The following is a 21,269-nucleotide window of genomic DNA, read 5'->3' as shown; positions in this document are numbered from 1 at the left end:
CCATTGCAGCCCATTAGCATATGACCGTATACTCAGATCTCAAAATCACTCAAGCTGCAGGTGATTTATAGACATCTTGGAGGAAGCAACCACACTGAAACAGTAAATGAGTAAAGACTGTGGTGAACTCTACACTAAAAAGCCGATCTCATATTAAGGGAAGTGGAGAACTATTTCTGTTTTTGTAGTACAACGATCTCTAAAATGGTTTGGGGCTGCCAACTGTGTTTTGACAATTGCACATGTACACTTACCAGTCCCATTTTTTTTTTTTATAAATTGGATGTAATAGCGATGTCTAAATAAAATGAATAGGGCTTTTGCTGGCTCTATGGGGGGAGAGGTTACCCTGAAAGATTCCTGGAAAAACAGCTGTAGATACAAAGACTTGTTAGACAGCTGAATTACCTGTACATAAGAATAAAAAATATAAACATATATAACACACATACATATGTTCTCAATCATCATAATTAATATGTTGGAAGCCAAACATCACTTTATTTCAGACTGTAGGGAATAAACCTTTTATCCAAAGTATGTGACATTTAGTGCGGACAGAGTTGAAGTCTTCCAGTACACATTAATTCTTTAATTACAAAATTAATATCAAGGAGATTTCTAGCCAGACACAATACCATAATAATACTACATAATTTTAGTAAATTCTTGATGGATTAAAAAAAAAAAAGTTGTGTGCATATGCACATGTTAAAAATAACAGTTTCAGTATAACCACTGCTACTTGATTATTTCTGGATTATCAAATCTGGCTTCAGATTAAGTCCTTTCTTTTTATGATAATTCAACATGATATTTAACAATATATGAGGATGAAAGATGTATTAAAAATAGTACAACACAGATGTCTACGTTTTTAAAAATGTCACTCTCTTCGCTACATTCTCATCTCCATACTTCTCTGACAGACGTTTTACTTGTGAAAGATCTCCCGACAACAGAGAGAGGTCATCTTGTCTTGTCCAAAGAGGTCTGTGATCTGGTCTACAGCCTGTGCGTAAGTAGTGCTTGGCAGCAGCGACATCACCACTGTTCTTCAACAGTGCCTGCATGATATTAGTAAGGTCCTGGGAGAATTCTTCCTGCAGAAGCTGCACAGCTTTCACAGCACTGTCTATTTCTGCCTGGGAAGGACTGTATGAACTGGGTAGCATATCTTCCTGTGTTTGTGAAACGTGAACATGCGAGTCATCATTCATCACAAAGTCAGAAAGTCCACTGGTGGGGTTTTTTGCACCTTCTGATTTGGATCCTTTACTTATTTCATTATTTCTGGTTTCACAAACCTCACTCTGGTTTGAGTTTCTGTGGATTTGATTGGCAGGGCCATTACTTATACCTGGACATTCATTGCTCACTTCAAGTTCTGGAGTTTCATCATCAGACGGCAAATTACTAATCTGAAAGACAGTTAAATACATTCATTAAACAGAACTTGGTAAAAGTGTGCTTATGTCATTTACTTTCATTACATTCATTTCCCAAACACATCTATTGCAAGCTCCCTGATACCAGAACTACTGGAGAGAAGATCTTGGATAAAATTTCAGTTCATTGCAGGGCATATCCTTCAGAAACACAGGGGGAACGTACAAATCTAACCCAAAGAGTGGATGGACTTATTACTGGTTTCTACTAGACATCAGTGTTAAACGTTTGACCATTTTACTTCCCTCCTTTCATCAGTCACATATTTAAATCCTAATTTGCTCAGACCTACATTTCATTTAGTTACAATTCTAGACCACAAGCCCAGTCACCCCTCAACAATGTCACTATGCCCACAATTGCTACCACATAACCACAGAATCAACCAACATGTTCCAAGTTGACATGGCCAGGTTAATGACAAATAGAAATAAAAAGCATAACTGAATACAACTGGAAAGCATCAATTAAGGAAATTTTCTAAAAAATTACACTAGCAGTAAGGCATAGTGGTACCAACTTTAGATTGTGTCCCTAATTATGCTGTACCTTACCATGTAATTACCTGTATAAATACAGAGTAACTAGGTGTTATTACATTGTATTTACTGTGTAACATAGTGCAATGCTGTGATTACGCACTCATTTGCAATTGTTATTCCATAACTTATATACACTGTATAAGTACAGTGTATTACACAGTAACGCTATAATTAAGTACTCAATTGTAATTGTTATTCCACAATTTTTATAAGTACATCTCTCTATTATAAAAAAAATCTTGGAAGGAGACAAGACGTGATTTTCTCGGAAAGACACTTATACGTCCCGCGAGAAAGAGATTTAACCACACCTGGGCCGGAAATAAAGGACAAAGAGTAGATGACAAAGTAGAACGTTGTAAAGAAATAAAAAATGTTGCAGCAATACACATGCAGAGCAGGTTAGAGATAATGGAAATACGAAAATTTTAAAGTCTCAAAAAAGGATAGGAAAGATCGCATTAGCGCAAACAAACGGAAATTATTACTCGGTGAAATAACGGAACAGCGAAAAATGATCAAATATATTGTTCGGATTTAAACTTTAAGGCGGAGACTTGTAGATCGTCTAATTGGTGTTGCTAGCGAGGATTAAAACATTCCAAAAACGTTGGCGTGGTATTTAGTCCTGTGAGACAGAGACTTTTAACATGAGATTCTTTCAAGTCACGCCCTACTTACAATTATTTTCAAACAAGACCATGGTTATCTATCCTCAGTCGTTTGAATATTTTTGTCAGACAACAACATCATTTATTTATATAGCACATTTTCATACAAAAAAGATTAGCTCAAAGTGCTTTACATAATGAAGAATAGAAAAATAAAAGACACAGTAAGAAAATAAAATAAGTCATCATTAATTAACATAGAATAAGAGTAAGGTCTGATGGCCAGGAAGGACAAAAAAAAAAAAAAAAAAACTGGAGAAAAAAATTAAATCTGCAGGGATTCCGGACCATGAGACCACCCAGTCCCCTCTGGGCATTCTACCTCACATAAATGAAACAGTCCTCTTTGTATTTTGGGTTCTCACGGAAGGACTTTGATGATGATGGTCATGTAAAATTCTATCTTTTAGTCCATCAATGTTGGAAAATCATGATGCTTTGAGTAGATGGTGGTGGCGCAGGCCGCCGCCACCACAAAGAAACCGGAAAAAGAAACAGAGGAGAGATTAAGCACACTTCCTGCGCTCTCAGCTCTTATAAAAGTATTGTCCTGATAAAATTTATATGTTCTAGATGACACTTCAATGACAAAATGAAGAAGAAAAAGCATGGACAAACATTCGAGAAAGTCGGTTTATTTATTAGTGAGAAAGAAATGATATTCACTCACAGGCAGTTATACGTATGCATTGTCACAATCTAAGTCCAAATGCAGAAACAAAATTTAATGCGAACTTGAAGAAAAGTTAATTCCAAATATTGTTTTTAATAAAGTTTTAAAGTAAAAGTGAAAATAATGCATATGTAACAATTCCCATGTAAATATCAATCTCTTTAAATTGTATATCCGGTAAACCAAACATGGGGGTGGGCGAGCAAAGCGAGCGGGGCGGAAACCCCTACTATGTATAAATGGGGAATAACAATCACTAGTGAGTGCTTAATCACAGCATTACTCTGTGTTACACAGTAAGTACAAGGTAATAACATCTAGTTACTCTGTACTTATACAGGTAATAACATGGAAAGTACAGCATAATTAGGGACACCTAATCTAAAGTGATACAGAAATAGCATTAGGAAACATCTTTCACTCTGGAAACACTAAAAACAGATGCAGCTAAAGAAGAAGAAATGCTGTTTGTGACAAAGGTCACTTTACACACCCATCTCAGAGCTCTCCCTCACTCCAAGTGTTAGCTTTGTTCCTCTTATCTTCAGACATGATTCCTTCCAAAATACCTCACTACAACCTAGCAGAGGAACAAGCATGGGAAATTGATGGACAAATGAAAACATCAAAAACTGAATAAGAAGCTTACTTGACTTATGTGTTCTTCATCTGTATGTCTTACTAATAGTTTTTCTATACTGCTTGCACAACAGTGGGCATGTACAGTGGCTTGCAAAAGTATTTGGCCCCCTTGAACTTTTCCACATTTTGTCACATTACAGCCACAAACATGAATCAATTTCATTGGAATTCCATGTGAAAGACCAATACAAAGTGGTGTACACTTGAAAAGTGGAACGAAAATCATACATGATTCCAAACATTTTTTACAAATAAATAACTGCAAAGTGGGGTGTGCGTAATTATTCAGCCCCCTTTGGTCTGAGTGCAGTCCGTTGCCCATAGACATTGCCTGATGAGTGCTAATGACTAAATAGAGTGCACCTGTGTGTAATCTAATGTCAGTACAAATACAGCTGCTCTGTGACGGCCTCAGAGGTTGTCTAAGAGAATATTGGGAGCAACAACACCATGAAGTCCAAAGAACACACCAGACAGGTCAGGGATAAAGTTATTGAGAAATTTAAAGCAGGCTTAGGCTACAAAAAGATTTCCAAAGCCTTGAACATCCCACAGAGCACTGTTCAAGCGATCATTCAGAAATGGGAGTATGGCACAACTGTAAACCTACCAAGACAAGGCCGTCCACCTAAACTCACAGGCCGAACAAGGAGAGCGCTGATCAGAAATGCAGCCAAGAGGCCCATGGTGACTCTGGACGAGCTGCAGCGATCTACAGCTCAGGTGGGGGAATCTGTCCATAGGACAACTATTAGTCGTGCACTGCACAAAGTTGGCCTTAATGAAAGAGTGGCAAGAAGAAAGCCATTGTTAACAGAAAACCATAAGAAGTCCCGTTTGCAATTTGCCACAAGCCATGTTGGGGACACAGCAAACATGTGGAAGAAGGTGCTCTGGTCAGATGAGACCAAAATGCAAAACGCTATGTGTGGCGGAAAACTAACACAGCACATCACTCTGAACACACCATCCCCACTGTCAAATATGGTGGTGGCAGCATCATGCTCTGGAGGTGCTTCTCTTCAGCAGGGACAGGGAAGCTGGTCAGAGTTGATGGGAAGATGGATGGAGCCAAATACAGGGCAATCTTGGAAGAAAACCTCTTGGAGTCTGCAAAAGACTTGAGACTGGGGTGGAGGTTCACCTTCCAGCAGGACAACGACCCTAAACATAAAGCAAGGGCAACAATGGAATGGTTTAAAACAAGAAATATCCATGTGTTAGAATGGCCCAGTCAAAGTCAGATAAATCCAATCGAGAATCTGTGGCAAGATCTGAAAACTGCTGTTCACAAACGCTGTCCATCTAATCTGACTGAGCTGGAGCTGTTTTGCAAAGAAGAATGGGCAAGGATTTCAGTCTCTAGATGTGCAAAGCTGGTAGAGACATACCCTAAAAGACTGGCAGCTGTAATTGTGGTGGTTCTACAAAGTATTGACTCAGGGGGCTGAATAATTACGCACACCCCACTTTTCAGTTATTTATTTGTTAAAATTGTTTGGAATCATGTATGATTTTCGTTCCACTTCTCACGTGACGTGTACACCACTTTGTATTGGTCTTTCACGTGGAATTCCAATAAAATTGATTCATGTTTGTGGCTGTAATGTGACAAAATTTGGAAAAGTTCAAGTGGGCCGAATACTTTTGCAAGCCACTAAAGACAAATACAAAAAAATCATTAAACATTTCTCTATTTGTACCAATATTTGGTTTTTCTCTTAACATTAAAGGAACAGCCATATTTAAAACATTATGCTATTCCTATTATATTTGATAGATATGTATGGTTATTTCACACAAGATATAAAAACAGGAAATAATAAACATAGCACATTTTAAATATCATCTGTGGTGGGTTTATCCTGCCTTACCTCTAACTCGGAGACAGAATTCAGAAGAATCCCTGACTTCTTCTTTGTAGTTTCATTGTCTCTGCTTTCTAAGCTCTGTCCTCCAGTTTTTAGCAGTTCTTTGCAATTTGTGTCTTCTTTTGATTTTTTCAGGGCTTCCTTGCTTTGCATGTCATGCGCCATCACACCTGGTGCACATAGTGGTTGTTTCTGCACTGAAGTAAACCAAATAATTAGATTTCTGTCATACAAAATTAGTGCTTGTTCACAGATTGCAGTACCAAAATACAAAGATCAGAGTAGTCCTGAAGGAAACAAAACTAATCAGAATGACTGAATGATACCTGTTGTAGGAGGCAATGTCACATACTATGATTAATGAAGGTTCACTCGAAACCCCGTACATATTTTATGTAGTGCAATACATTGCATATTTCATGGTTTCACTATGCTTATTCTTGGTTTACATATACTTGCTTTAAACCTTTCATATTTTTTTTAATTCTTACAGTATTTCAACAAAGACATAAGTTTTATCCGTGTGACAAAAATTAAACTTGCAAACATTATTAAATGCAAAAAATGTCCTATTGTAAAACCTGCAAATCCGTGCATGCAAGAGTAAACAGGAAATGTAACTTACTGTTACGTTTGTTTGTGCCTGAAAGGTAATGCTTCTGTGCTTGGACTTGGATGTGAGCATTACAAGTCTGCCTATTCTTTTAGAATACTACAAAAAGTGATATGTGGGTTCACCCTGATTAGTGGGTAAATTCTGGCTAGACTCTACAAAGGATTAAGCATATTTGAAAATGTATGAATGTTTAAAAGCGGTGATTTGGGACAGCAAGGGAAAACAGGAAAAAGATATCTTGTCCTGCATTTGCTTGTTGGTGGCATGAGTGAGAATGAAGATGCACTTTTATCAGTTCAAGCCAGACAGGTAAATACTTGCTATCTAATCCAGGGGTTGCCAACTCCCGTCCTGGAGGACCACCGTGGCTGAAGGTTTTCATTCTAACCCTTTTCTTAATGAGTGACCGGTTTTTGCTGCTAATTAACTTCTTTTGAACTCATTTGAATTAACTTGCTCTTGAAGACTTAGACCCTTAATTGTTTCTTTTTCCTTAATTAGCAGCCAAACAATAATGAGATACAAAATGAGCCGAAACAACTGGTATCCATCATACAATATCTGAAAATAATGAAAGATGAAGGTCTCAGGAATGTTGATCTGCTCAGGTCGCCAAAACATTTTAACAGAGCACTTAGAAAGAGAAAAAAAATCAACAATTTCGAAAATGTCTGCCAATGCACCACAAGAGCAGCAACAAGGCAAAGAATTAAAGAACGGGTGTAATTAACGACAAGAATTAGCACCTCATTATGCAGCTGGTTGGAGTGAAATTGGAGTTTGAGGCCCTGACTTAGTTGGTCTTCTGTTGGCTCCCTCACTTTGGTTGCCATTTAAGAAAAGAAATGAAGCAATTCAGAGGAACAATGAAGAAATTCAGGAGAGCAAATCTTAAAAAAGCAATTCAATTAAAATGAATTCACATGAAGTTAATTAGCAGCACTCATTTTAAAAAGTGTTAGAATGAAAACCTGCAGCCACGGTGGTCCTCCAGGACCGGACTTGGCGACCCCTGATCTAATCCATTTGTGGAGCAGAGCATTTCACCTGATAAAAAGCATGTCTGTGGGCACAATTAATGATATGTTTGTTATTTGTTATAAAATATCTTTAAATCTTAAACATATATACAAATACATTATACCTATTGAAAATGTCAACATTTTCAAATATACCATGATATGGATTGCTAACCATACTGCCCACTCCTATCTGTAAACTACTAAAGATATCAATTTCAATTTTTTTTTACATAATAAAGAAAAATGCATGAACAACATAGTCCACCACAACATTTAAGCTAAAGTGGAATATCCAAAGACTGTGTGTTGTGTGCAAACTTTAAATAAAATGGGCAATTCCAAAGTTAGCTGAAGTCATTTAAAATTTGCTTAAGAATTATTATTGTTCCAATGGTCTTAAAGCTGTTTCTTTCAAAGCAACATTAGTATTTCAGAAAAGCATATCCATGGGGACTAAACCCATGCTTTCAGTTTCTATATTTCTTGAATTATCTGTCCAAGTTTATGTGTCAGTCTTGATATCAAAATATTATTTGTTGTGTGAGGACAAGATAAAATATGAAGAAGTAAACATCATAATAATGAGCTGGTACCATTCTAAATTGATCTTGGAAAGTCTGAAAAGTTTTAAAAGAATGCAAATCCTTAAGCCACTGTAGAAACTGAGAATGAGATCATGACAAACCTTACAGAATTTTCTAATAACTCTTTCAAAGTTTTATAGTGGCTGCGATGTGTCAATAAATTAAAAACCAGAGCTTGTATTAGAAGTCTCCAAAATTTCAATATCCTATTATGGTAACAGTATAAGAATTACAGCAAAAATCTCTACCACAGTCTTATTGAGGAGAATGATAACTAGCAAAGTTGCTGAAGGAGAACATTTCATTCCACAGATACATGTCATTTAAATGGGCAGTAGATGTTTGCTTCAAGAAAAATATACAACACTAAATACAATAAAACAAAACATGAATTTCTTGTGCACTCCAAAAATGTATTGCTATCTTTTGAGATGGCTACAACAAGACAGGTTTGGGTCCCCAACCTCTCTTTGAGGCACCCTAGACATTTCATGTATTTATTTGTTCAATTCCACCGACAGCACACCTGATTGAAATCAATAAGGTACTGATTAGGCGAACCAGTCATGCTAGTAGTGCAATTTAACACAATAATAGGTGTGTTGTTTTGTTACCACAAATACTGGGAGTTTTCTTAAGCACAGATTTAAAAGTGACTAAGCCAATGTCTTTGACCGACATAAAAATTGTAGTTTTACATATAAAAAAGACAAAGCTTGCCCTGGGCACATATTAAGTTCTATGTATCTAAAAAAAAGGATAAAGTCAGCAAGCAATGGATTTTCAACTGGGTTTAAGAAACTAGGCAAACTGGTGATGACAATTGCAGTATAAAGTGATGAACAGTATTTAAATACCAAATGATTTAATCTTGAAACAGTGCTTTGCAAGACTGGTATTGGAACACATTAAAAAGAATATTCTCGATAGTCATGATGGCCTCCAGCTTGCATATTGTCATATACAGTCCACTCCACAGAGGATGCCATTTCCCTTGCACTCCATATCATCTTAGCACACATCTGGGTTATAAAAACAGTTATACCAGTGTCCTGTTTACAGACTATAGCTAAGCAATTAATTGTGTTTTCCCAGCAAAGATGACCACCAAATCCATCATTTTAGGGCTCAGCGCTGCTCTCTGCCATTGGATTTTAGACTTCCAAACCAGCAGAACTCAGCACGTTCAGATTGGCAGAATCACATCCTCCATGCTGTCCCTCAGCAGGAGCTCTCCACAGGGTAATGCAGTGAGCCCCTTCTGTACTCCTTGCTCACTTGCAATTCTGGGGTCAGTCACAGCTTCTACTTCACCATTAAATTTGCTGATGACACCACCATCTCAGGCCTGATCACAAACAATGACAAGATAGCTTACAGAGAAGAGGTCTATCAGATGACTCTGTAGCACCAATCGCTTGACAAATCTCTCTCTCCTATTTGACACCTCTTGTCTAAAAGGATAACTATTGCCTCTACTTCCTCAGATATCTAAGGGAAGCTCACATTTCTCCAACTGTTGTCACAATTCACGACATATACAACACTCAATGTCTTAGGAATGCAAAGCGCATGAATAAACATTAAGGATCACGCGGAGCCTTTAAGAAGGTGCCTTATTACCAAGAGAATTAAACGCTCATCGTGATAATTATTCCAAATGCGTTGCAAACACATTCAAGAGCTACTTGAAGTGGGAGTCTACAAATGGAACACTAACAGTATCAGCCTGGTCTCGAACTCAACATAACTTAACCTGTGTGACTCGAATGGGGAAAAGAACAAAAAGTAGGCAAAGTTAAATATGACTTATTGAAAACCTTAGAAGAATTTACCACAGAAATGCTCAAAAAAAAACCATTAAAAACAACAGTGTACCATACATGCACTTTCATAGTCTGCATGTTTCAATAAATGTGTAAATTTAATATGAAAACCTAACCAGTGAAATTTTCTTCAAGTGCTCAGTGACTAAAACCCACTCCCTGCAGGTAAAGCCTCATTAAGGAAATCGCTTTGTAACTCACGGTAACTTCATATGTAAATAACATAAAAGACAGTACCTCATTATACTCACCAGGTACTACTGCAGAGGGGCAAAGGAAGGACTGTTTGCTGGGTTCTCGCTGTTTCGGTGTGGAGAATATCAGTGCTTGCTTGTTAGAAGCTGCAATGTACTCATTCTTGTCAGAAGACTTTTGCCTGGCCAGATACTTCCGATAATGATCTTTCATTGACTGCCAAGTGTGGCTGGTAACCGCTTCCTTCTCCATCCTTTGCCAGATTTTATTTCCTTTAACCAGATAATCCCTGGCATCATGTTTCTTTAGATATTCCAAGATAGCCACGTCCTCCTCTTTGCTATATGAAACCCGTCCAGATAAGCTGGACTTTCTGTTATCAAAAGAATGTTCCGCACTTGTGGAAGGAGCATCTCTGCTGGTGTCTCCCAAGCTTCCACTTAAACTTTGTTTTCTCCTCTTTGAAAACTTGTAGCTTTCAGAATTTAGCCTCTCATTTCTTTTTATGCAATCAAGGATAAACTGAGTTGAAACCGATTCTAAATTGCCACTTTCCTCTGCTTCTTTTGGGTCAACCAAGGATATTACTCCAGGCTCCTGAACACGGCAGACGACTCCTCCACCCTGCTCAATCATAGAAGCAAAGCGCCGCTTCAGGGTGCCAGGTCTCAAGAAGAAGCGCATGGGACTGCCAGTGTCATCAGTAAAAAGAGTCCTGGTTTGAGGGAGAGGGTCATCGACCTGCCGGAGGGACGCTCTGTCAGAAGGGGACAGCATTTTCGAGCCTAGAAAGGAATGTCAAGAAATATCGTAGTGAGGTTTAAATTACATTCTCTGTGTTCGACTTCAAAATCCAATTAAAGCAGAATAATTTAAATCTGCCACATACTCCAGAAACATTTGGTTAAATATTAAAACTTAACTAGTAGATATATAGTTATTATTGAGTAGTTAAGAAAAAAAAAAAAAGATCAACATTCTTTTACTTTCGATACGTCAGAAAATGTTCAAGGAGATTGCTGTTGGCCAATTAGCTAATGCAGGTTGCATATTTCTGTTTTCATTTTAAGATGCAATCAGTAATTAATTGTGATCACCATCCCTAAATGAAAGTATGATCAACAATAAGTAATTTAAAATTGTCCACACACCTAAGATATAAATAAGGAAACAACTGCAGTACATTTGAGTTATAAAATTTCTTTGCCGCCCTGTGTCCATGGTTAGGAGCATGCGCCGATACAGCGCATTGCCACACACACCACATGACAAACCAACTCAGGATCTCAAATTGGGACCCGAGTGTAGCCATGCAGCAGCCTCAGCACCAGTGGAATGGAACCAGTGTGATGTTTTCTGCAGTGGCTGGAGTGCCAATTCTGCCACCAAACCCCAAGTTTTCCCTACTTGCAGGGCTGGATGCAGATTAAAGTCATACCCAGGTCGGCGCAATTGCAGGTTAAAGCCCTTGCTCAGGGGCCCAACGAAATACACTTTGGTGTTTATGGGATTTGAACCGGCAAGGTTGCCAGTGCAAATCCCTAGCCTTAGAGCCAATACTCCCCACATGTGTGCAAGGAAAGTTGTTAAATACAACACTACACGATACAACTGCCCTTATTAATAAATACTAATAAAATAGGAATGTTGTTTTCATGTTATAATGAATGTAGACTTAGCCTAATATTTTCATTTTTTGCATTTTATTAAATGTTTGTACATTAAAAACCTAACTTGTTTAAAAAAAAAAAAAACGTTCATATATATATATATATATACACACACACACACGTACATAAAATACTATGTTCTAATTATATAATATCTGTAACTTTTTCAGATTCATTTGGACATTACAGAAATTTCAACAAGAACAGGCCATTCAGCCTAGCAAAGCTCAGTAATCCTATCCACTTAATTATTCCAAAAAAACATCAAGCTGAATTCTGACGGTACCTAAAATAAAATATGGGAAGACTCTGAATAAGCAGGCCAAGGATGCAGAAAAAGTTATGTTTCTGGCAGTGGTTAAGGAGGAAAGATAAGAACTGGGTAGCACGTGCACCCGGAAGTCAGCAGTTGGATTTGAGCAGCAGTGCCAGTTAGCCTTTTGCAGGGAACAAGATGCTGAGAATAACATCTGGAAGAACAACACCACGAGAAGAGTCTCCTGGATTAAAGGGGCAAACGAAGAGAGGCTCCTGCCTGACGATTCTGTAGTTATGCAACAACGGCCAGCAAATAATATACCTACCAGTACATCAAACTATAATGTAAAGCTCAGGGTTTCTGGTATATTTTCACATAACAGATCCTCCATCAGGTATTCGCAGAATAAATCCAGTTGCTAGCATGTGACTCACTGTGAAGTTGCGGGAATGGCCATACAAAACACACATTAATAAAAAAAGGCCTTAATATTTGGTTCATCTCACAGAAAAAAAACGTCTACGCGTGTTCGTAACGAACAATGGACACTGCACTTGTTATTCGGGCGTTTTGCATATTTCTGAGGACGTCGTACTGCTGGCTATGCGTGTAAAAAACTAGCTGAGGTATTTTACAACGCGTCTTTTATCAGTTTTGGTTACATCGTAGCTATGATTTACAGCTCTCATAAAATGCGCTCAATGATACCCAGTTATAACATTACAAATTGGCAGATCAATATTAGCAGTCGCACAACTTAAACTTACAGTATTCATAAGTGACTGTGCACCAAGTCCCGCGCGTCGCTTGCTCTTCTCTCCTCCGGCATCCATAAGTGGCGGGCACAGGCGGCAGGAAGCACACTTCCGTTCTTTGTGACGTCAGAGACATTGAACACGGCGCACGCGCATTCGAAGTGTTGACAGTCGCCCCGTGCAGATATGAAAATAAAGCGGGGAAACTACTTCGCTGAGCTCTTAAACCTTATGTAAATCACAACTGAGCATTCATCTAGTGTTTTATGAAGATTATCAATTTGCGGGCTAAACTTTACTAGATTCATTCATTGCAGAGCTGTAGGCTTCGTAGATTCTGGTTGACCTGACAAGAACAGCGATTTACCAGGAGGCTGAGGTGAATGACATCTCCACACTTTTCCAGCATGACAACTTTGCTGATGAAATGCTGGACATGGAAATGGCAACAACACACGTTTATGTCATACTCAATTCTAGAGACTGCTGGTTTTCACCCCAACCATTTTCTTAATTAGTAGCCAATTACTGTTTCTAATGTACTAATGGAACATACTTGGAGCCAAAAGATGTCGCATCGCAAATATTTTTAGTAATAAAATGCATTGCGTGTGTAATTCCAACAGACGACGCATCACACACGACACAGCTTCTACGAATCCCATACCAAATTGCATCCACCTTAAAAAAGTTTGTGTCCACTTGCTATGTAACTGCCATTCCAAAAGATGGCGCATCACACATATTTTTAGCAAAAATGCATTGCGTTTGTTATTCCAATTGATTGCACTTCACAAACATTAACACTGCTTTCATGAATCCCATACCAAATTGCATCCACCTTAATAAAAGCATTTGTCTTTGTCCGTCTGGTTATATGTCACTTTCATTCCGAAAGATGGCGTATCACGCGCATTTTTAGTTAAAAAAATGCATTGCATTTGTCATTCCACTAGATGGCGCAAAATAAACATTAACACACCTTTTACGAATTTCATAGCAAACGGCATGTGCGCTGATAGGCTCGCTGAAGTCTGACGTATACTACAGATACAGAAGTCTGGAGACAACGCAGATTGAATTTTGCTTAAAAGTGGGTGGGAACAATTAGACGGCTCGCTGAGTGTCAAATGTCTAAACCAATCCAACGCCTGATGAAGGCTGAGCTCAAAGTAGAGGCGGTGATTTCGAACTTGAAAGAACAGCGGTGCTCTCGTTAACCTGGTCCGACAAACAGCAAGCTTCTGATTATAACGAACAGTCGAGATGCTGCTCTTCTGACAATCTGTCCTTCTCAGGTGTCTGCGGGGAAACAGTGCCATCTTCATGGACTTGAGCCTGGAATGGAAGTCTTCGTGGCAAATTTATTCGTGAGCACGTGCCAAAATGTATTTTCTTTGTTGAGGTTTGTTCATTAAATATTTCTAAATGGAAGGTCAGAGATGTCTGGAATTTATCAGGTTATGAAATTTTAACAAATGACACGGTTTGTCTTTTTACAATACAATTTATTTTTGTATTGCCCAAAATCACACAAGGAGTGCCGCAATGGCCTTTAACAAGCCCTGCCTCTTGCCAGCCCCCCAGCCTTGACTCTCTAAGAAGACAAGGAAAAACTCCCAAAAAACCCTTGTAGGGGAAAAAAAATGGAAAAAATCTTGGGAAAGGCAGTTCAAAAAGAGACCCCTTTCCAGGTAGGTTGGGCGTGCAGTGGGTGTCAAAAAGATTGGGGGTCAATACAATACAATCAATGGTGTAGTGGTGTCTGGAGAAGTGGGTATACTGTAAATTTAGCCCCCAATTTTTTTAGCGGCCTACACAGCAAAAGAAAAAAGTGCCCCGTTATTAAAAGAGACAATCTTACATATTTAATTCCCACCAGAAAGGGGCAGTACTATTTACATCTGCTGCCTGACTTCATTCATTTCAAGGATCACTATGAGATCAACAAACCAGAGATGCAGATTTTCCAGATCTATCAGATTCATAGATTACAGAGTGATTCAACTGCATAATGCATACATTTTCTTAGTCCATGGGGAGAGTAGATTCTTTTGTAAACAGTGTCTTCGAATATCTAATCTGCAACAGATAGTGAAGGCCAGAGAGTGACACAATTATAAAATTAAAATGATTTGTCAGTGGCAGTATGCGAAAATTACTGGTGGTACTGGTGGCACAGAGGCCCATTTCATTAATAGTAGATACATTTAATATGAAGCCAACGCCTTTTCAGTCAGAGATACCTTGATTTTTACAAAATTTAAACAGCTGATTTTCAAAATAAAATAGTTGGATTTGACCATTCTGAATATTCATTAACTTATTGGCGTGAAAATGGTACCAACACACTAACACAGTTTCAAGTATAAAATCAGCATTTCTCAGGAAGAATAGCGTACCTAGCTAGAAATGCTTTAATGTCCGGACCGTTTGGACACCCGATCGGCTAGTGCTCGGGGAAAACGGTGTAAGTGTAACGTTAATCTGTCTATACTCAAAAATAAGCACTGATGTGAAAGTCAGGTTGAAATATCTGCGTTTTAAAATGCAACCAACCGGAATTTGTTGACACCTAGCAGCTTTGATGCTGATGAAAGTCAGGGAAGCTAACTTCACACTAGCCACAGCATGAGCAAATTGGAACAACAAAAAATAAACGAAACTAAATAAAAAAGCTGCTAGTTGATGCTGTAGAAACGCTGTATTAACATAATTTATAAATCTTGCTATTATAAAGTGCTCATCATGGTTGACGTGTTCTTCTATTGAATTTGCAACGTCGATCAGAGATTTAGCGCCTCCACTGTCAGCACTCCCTCCGTCTGGGTTGGGGACTGAGAGGCTGTGGCTACCTGTAGCTTCACGAGGTCGTTTGTTCTGAAAGCTAATTTTTGTTTGTATAGTTCGCTTCATTTTCACGATTAACCTGGTTATATTAACTTTTCACGTAAGGACATATTTTGATGGAAAGGTGGCGGCAAAGGATATTTTTCCCAGTTTAGCAAAGGAACAGCATGTCCCGCCCTACTCTGCCTCTGATTGGCGTAATCCGTTTGCCCTAACCAATCGTTAGTTCTCCCAAAACGTAACCATAAAACAAGACAACAAAGGCAGAAAAAAATTGACGTGGCTGCTGCACATACATGCATATCAGCGTGTCAGTGTGGATGTAGACTGAAAAGTGCCGTATACCCGCGTATACCCGTAACAGGCGGATTTAGAAGTGGGTGACGACCTAATAAGAAGTGGGTATACGCCGTATACCCGAGTATACCGAAACAGTGCTGGGCCAGCCAATCTGATGAAAGGACTCCTCAACCCCACGATTCCTGCGATCCTCCATCAGAGATGACTTTATACCTTAGGCAGGCAGGAGTGCAGTGGATACCAAGTGCCACATTTGAGTACCGAGAAGAGAAACAGAACAGATGAGGGTTAGTATTCAATTCTAACTCTCATGTGACTTATGCTTTAGTGCTAATGACTAGCAACAGAGATGCAGTCTGTACAGTTAATCAGCAGCTCTAGTCGGGGTGTACTGAACTGAAGTAGTGAGTCTTCAGCCAAGATTAAAAAACTGAGACCGAAGGGGCATCTCTTATAGTAGCAGGCAGACCAGTCCACAGTTTAGGGGTCCTGTGACTAAAAGCTCAACCTCCCACTGTTATTTTGTTCATTCTTGGAATCATAAGCAGACCGACCATCTTGAGATCTTAATGTGCGCTCTGGTTTGTAAGTCATGATAAGTTCAGACAAGTAAGCCGGACCTCAGCCATTTAAGGTTTTATATGTTAAAAGGAGGATTTTGAAAAATGCCCTAAACCTAACCGGGAGCCAGTGCAAGGATTTAAGAACTGGAGTTATGTGTTTGTATTTTCTTCTTCTTGTAATAATTCTTGCAGCTGCATTTTGGATTAACTGGAGGCTGAATAAAGAACAGTTTGAACAGCCAGTGAACACCGCATTGCAGTAGTCAATCCTTCTAGAAATAAATGCATGAATTAATTTCTCAGAATCCTGCTTATTTACAACAACAACAACAACATTTATTTCTATAGCACATTTTCATACAAACAGTAGCTCAAAGTGCTTTACATATTAAAGCATAGAAAAATGAAAGACACAATTATAAAACAAAATAAATCAACATTAATTAACATCGAATAAGAGTAAGGTTCAATGGCCAGGGGGGACAGAAAAAACAAAAAAAAAACTCCAGACGGCTGGAGAAAAAATAAAATCTGTAGGGATTCCAGACCATGAGACCGCCCAGTCCCCTCTTTACAATCTACCTAACATAAATGAAACAGTCCTCTTTGGATGTAGGATTCTCATGGAAGGACTTGATGAAGATGATGGTCACGTAGACTTCTGCCTTTTAATCCATCCATCATTGTTGGAGTATCATGAAGCTTTGAGTAGGTGGTGGTGGCGCAGGCCACCACCACAAAGAAACCGTAAAAAGAAACAGAAAAGAGAGTAGGGGTCAGTACCGATTTTAGAGCCACCATGAATAGTTATTATGAGGAAATTGAACATACAGAGTATCAGGATTAAGTTAAATTGAAGTTATGAGAAGGCCATGTTACAGTAATGTGTTTTCAGCAGTGTTTTAAAGTGCTCTACTGTATCAGCCTGGCGAATTCCTATTGGCAGGCTATTCCAGATTTTAGGTGCATAACAGCAGAAGGCCGCCCGCCTCACCACTTCTTTTAAGTTTTGTTCTTGGAATTCTAAGGAGACACTCATTTGAGGATCTGAGGTTACGATCTGGAATATAACGTGTCAGACATTCTGATATATAAGATGGGGCGAGATTATTTAAGGCTTTATAAACCATAAGCAGAATTTTAAAGTTAGAAAACACATTAATTTCCCAACATTTTTAAGATGGAATATAGGTTCAGTACTAATATAGATTTCCCTTGAGGCAGTTGAATTGCTTGTCCGCCAATGTTACTGTATTTACATGAAACACTTTACTGTTAATGGCATCACAATGGTAAGTGCTGCTGCTCCCCAGTAAGGAGACCAGGGTTCACGTCCTGGGGCTTCCCTACATGGAGTTTGCATGTTCTCCTCATGTCTGCGTGGATTTCCTCCCGTTGGCCAAAGACATGCAAGTAAAATGAATTGGAGACACTAAATCAGCCCTACTGGGTGTTTGGTGTGTGAGTTCCCCCTGCGATGGTCTGGCACCCTGTCCTGCCTTGCGCCCAATGCTACCTGGGATAGGCTCCATCTGTCCCCATGCTCCTAGTCTGGCTTAAACAACTTAGGAAACGACACGACTTTACTGTTAAATGATGTGTTTTACACTTACGGAACTCATTGGTTATTGAAGGATGCTGTAGGCAGTAGTGAAGGATAATAATATGAAGTGCATCACTGCGATTTGTGTATTTAACAAATTTAAGTTCAAATAAAATAACCTTACTTATTAAATATTATTCTTTCAAAAATATTGGCACCCCTCCATTTCTTTCAGAAAATGCACCGCTTCCCCCAGAAAACGGTTGCAATTACAAATGCTTTGCTATTCACACATTTATTCCGTTTGCTTGTATTGGAACACCACAAAAAAAAAAATTGAGAAAAAAACTCAAATCTCGTATCATTTCCTAGAGAACTCCTGGAATGGACTGGATACAATTATTGACACATTTTCAGAATTGTAGGATTTTAACTGCATTTTCCACATGTGATTTTCCTTTAATTTGTATTTAAACTGCCGGCAATATAGAAATCATACTTGCAACCAGTTTAAATTGGGAAATGTTGACTCAGTACTTGTGTCCGTGTGTACCACACTGAACATGGAGGAAAAGAAAGATGAGCAAAGAATTCTCTGAGGAGTCAAGAGCCAAAAATTGCTGAGTAGCGTGGATAACTTCAAGGCTACAAGTCCATCTCCAGAGATCTTAATGTTCCGACATCCACCGTGCACAGCGTCATTGAGACATTTACAGCCCATGGCACTGTAGCTATGCTCCCTGGACGTGGACGCGAGGAGAAAAACTGATGGAAGATTGCAACAAAGGATTGTTTGAATGGTGGATAAAGAACCTCAATCCATCCATCCATTATCCAACCTGCTATATCCTAACTACAGGGTCACGGGGGTCTGCTGGAGCCAATCCCAGTCAACACAAGGTGCAAGGCAGGAAGCCAGCCCACCACAGGGCACACACCCACACACACCAGGGACAATTTAGGATCGCCAATGCACCTGACCTGCATGTCTTTGGACTGTGGGAGGAAACCCACGCAGACACGGGGAGAACATGCAAACTCCACGCAGGCAGGACCCATGAAGCGAACGTGGGTCTCCTAACTACGAGGCAGCAGCGCCACCCAAGAACCTCAATCATCTTCCAAAAGTAATTCAAACTGACCTGCAGCCATCAGGGTCAGCTCGCACCATCTGTCACAATCTAAATGAAATGAGGCACTATGGTAGGAGACTCAGGAGAATCCCACTGTCTACACAGAGACATAAAAAAAAAACAGACTGGAGTTTTTCAAAACTTACCTGAAGAAGCAGACATCCTTCTGGGAGAAGGTTCAGTGGCCAGATGGGACCAAAATAAAGCTGTTTGGTAAAACACATCCTTGTACCTTTTTACAGAAAACTAAATGAGGCCTTTCAAGAAAAGAACACTGACCCCATCGTCAAACATGGATGAAGTTCAGAGTTATTTCGCTGCCGCTTTAGGCACTGGCTGCCTAGACTATGTGTACAGCATCCTGAAATCTGAAGACTACTAAAGAATTTTGGAGTGCAATATATGGGGTGCCCAGCGTCAGAAAGCTGGGTCTCCATCAGAGGTCATGGGTCTTTCCAGCAGGCTAAGGACCCAAAAACATACTTCAAATAGCACCCCAAAAAGATTTAAGACAAAGACCCCGGGATTTTTCCAGTGGCCAGCAATAAGTCCAGATGTAAATCCCACAGAACATCTGTGGAAAGATCTCAAAACAACAGTTTGAAGAAGACCTGGAGTAGTGGTGGGGTTGATGGATGAGGAAGAAAAAGAGTGGTCCAAAATTCCAATAGAGAAATGTTAAGAAACTCATTCATGGTTACAGGAAGTGGTCAGTTTCATTTATGGTTTCCAAAGGGGTGCTACCAAATATTAAGTGGCCTTAATTTTGTTCACTCAATTTCTGGAGTTGTGTGTGGAATGAGATCAGATTAGACTTCACTTGTGCGTTTTTGTGTTATTCCAATATAAACAAAAGAAACCTAAATACTAATGCAGCTTCAATTGCAATACTTTTTTGGGAGAAGTGCAGGGGTGCCAATATTTTTGACCATAACTTGAAAAACTTTAAGGCAGAGTGGTGGTGAAGGATCTCAGATCTGGAAAGTTGCTGGTTCAAATCCCATTACTGCCAGAAGGAATCCTACTCTGTTGGGACCCTTAAACAAAGCCCTTAACCTGAAAATAGTTCCAGGGATGCTGTACAATGGCCGACCCTGCACTCGGACCACTTGAGGTCATGCGAAATGACAATTTCCCCTCAGAGATTAACAAAGTATATCAAATCTCTCTATTATATAAAAAAAAAATGCTGGGACAAGACGAGACAACGATACTTTTTAGCCTAGGATGGGACGCGACTTTTTCCAGAGAAATACTGTCAAGTCCCGTGAGACGAGACTTTGTGCCAAGAGATTTAACCAAGCCCGGGGCCAGAAATAAAAGACAAAGAGTAGAAGACAAAGTAGAAGGTTTTAACGAGACGACGATACTTTTTAGCCTGGGACGAGACGCGACTTTTTCCAGAGAGATACTGTCAAGTCCCGTGAGACGAGACTTTGTGCCAAGAGATTTAACCAAGCCCGGGGCCGGAAATAAAAGAGAAAGAGTAGAAGACAAAGTAGAATGTTTTAAAGAATTCAAAAACGTTGGCACGATACACATGCAGAGCAGGTTAGAGATAATAATAGTACTAAAATTCGAAAATCTCAAAAAAAAAAAAAAAAAAAATGATAGTAAAGATCGCATTAGCACAAACGGAAATTTTTACTCCGTGAAATACCGGAACATAGAAATCGAATATATTGTTCAGATTCGGAGAATTGTAGATCGTCTAATTCGTGTTGCCATAAGGGAAAAGTAGCGTTTCTTCCCAATGAAGAGGCTGAGCCACGAGAATTAAAAGATTTGTGGTTTGGTGAAAGTGAAATCCACATACACGAGCTGGGGGGTAGCGCAGGATGGGGGGTTGGCAAGTGAAGCCCCCTAGTAGTAATAAAAAAAATTCTGAAGCTTAAAGTGAAGAAAGGGCCAATCCTGAATGTCCTCCTCGATTGTCCAGTTAGTCAGGACTAGGCCAGCCATCACACATTTTTAGCCACCCTTGACTTTACCCGTTTATAATAACCTGAAACAATTAAAACACAAGTGTACAAAAAATCATTTATTGACAATGCAATTTATTGAGACTGTGGCATAAGATGACAGGATATTCACTGCAGACAGTT

General features: G+C 39.2%; 1 protein-coding gene across 1 annotated transcript; it reads right to left on the bottom strand.

The window, feature by feature from the left end:
• Window positions 1–457: 457 nt before the first annotated feature.
• Window positions 458–12,876, bottom strand: LOC120540907 (telomeric repeat binding factor 2, interacting protein). The gene is made up of 4 exons (XM_039772081.1): window positions 12,788–12,876; window positions 10,148–10,876; window positions 5,852–6,045; window positions 458–1,421 (listed from the first exon to the last, which is right to left on the bottom strand). The coding sequence occupies exons 2-4, from the start codon at window positions 10,866–10,868 to the stop codon at window positions 870–872; spliced, it is 1,467 nt and encodes a 488-aa protein (XP_039628015.1). The 5' UTR covers window positions 10,869–10,876; window positions 12,788–12,876; the 3' UTR covers window positions 458–869.
• Between the last annotated feature and the right edge of the window lie 8,393 nt (window positions 12,877–21,269).

Source organism: Polypterus senegalus, chromosome 12 (assembly GCF_016835505.1).
Source record: "Polypterus senegalus isolate Bchr_013 chromosome 12, ASM1683550v1, whole genome shotgun sequence".
Taxonomy (NCBI): domain Eukaryota; kingdom Metazoa; phylum Chordata; class Cladistia; order Polypteriformes; family Polypteridae; genus Polypterus; species Polypterus senegalus.
This window is presented reverse-complemented; position numbering and strand designations above follow the sequence as displayed.

Bases quoted from the DNA above. Each gene is read 5' to 3' on its own strand.
- LOC120540907 (XM_039772081.1), bottom strand. From the start codon at position 10,868: ATGCTGTCCCCTTCTGACAGAGCGTCCCTCCGGCAGGTCGATGACCCT. The intron at 6,046-10,147 runs GTGAGTATAATG...GGTTTACTTCAG, and splicing joins CCCCTCTGCAGTAGTACCTG to TGCAGAAACAACCACTATGT. The intron at 1,422-5,851 runs GTAAGGCAGGAT...ACTGTCTTTCAG, and splicing joins ATTCTGTCTCCGAGTTAGAG to ATTAGTAATTTGCCGTCTGA.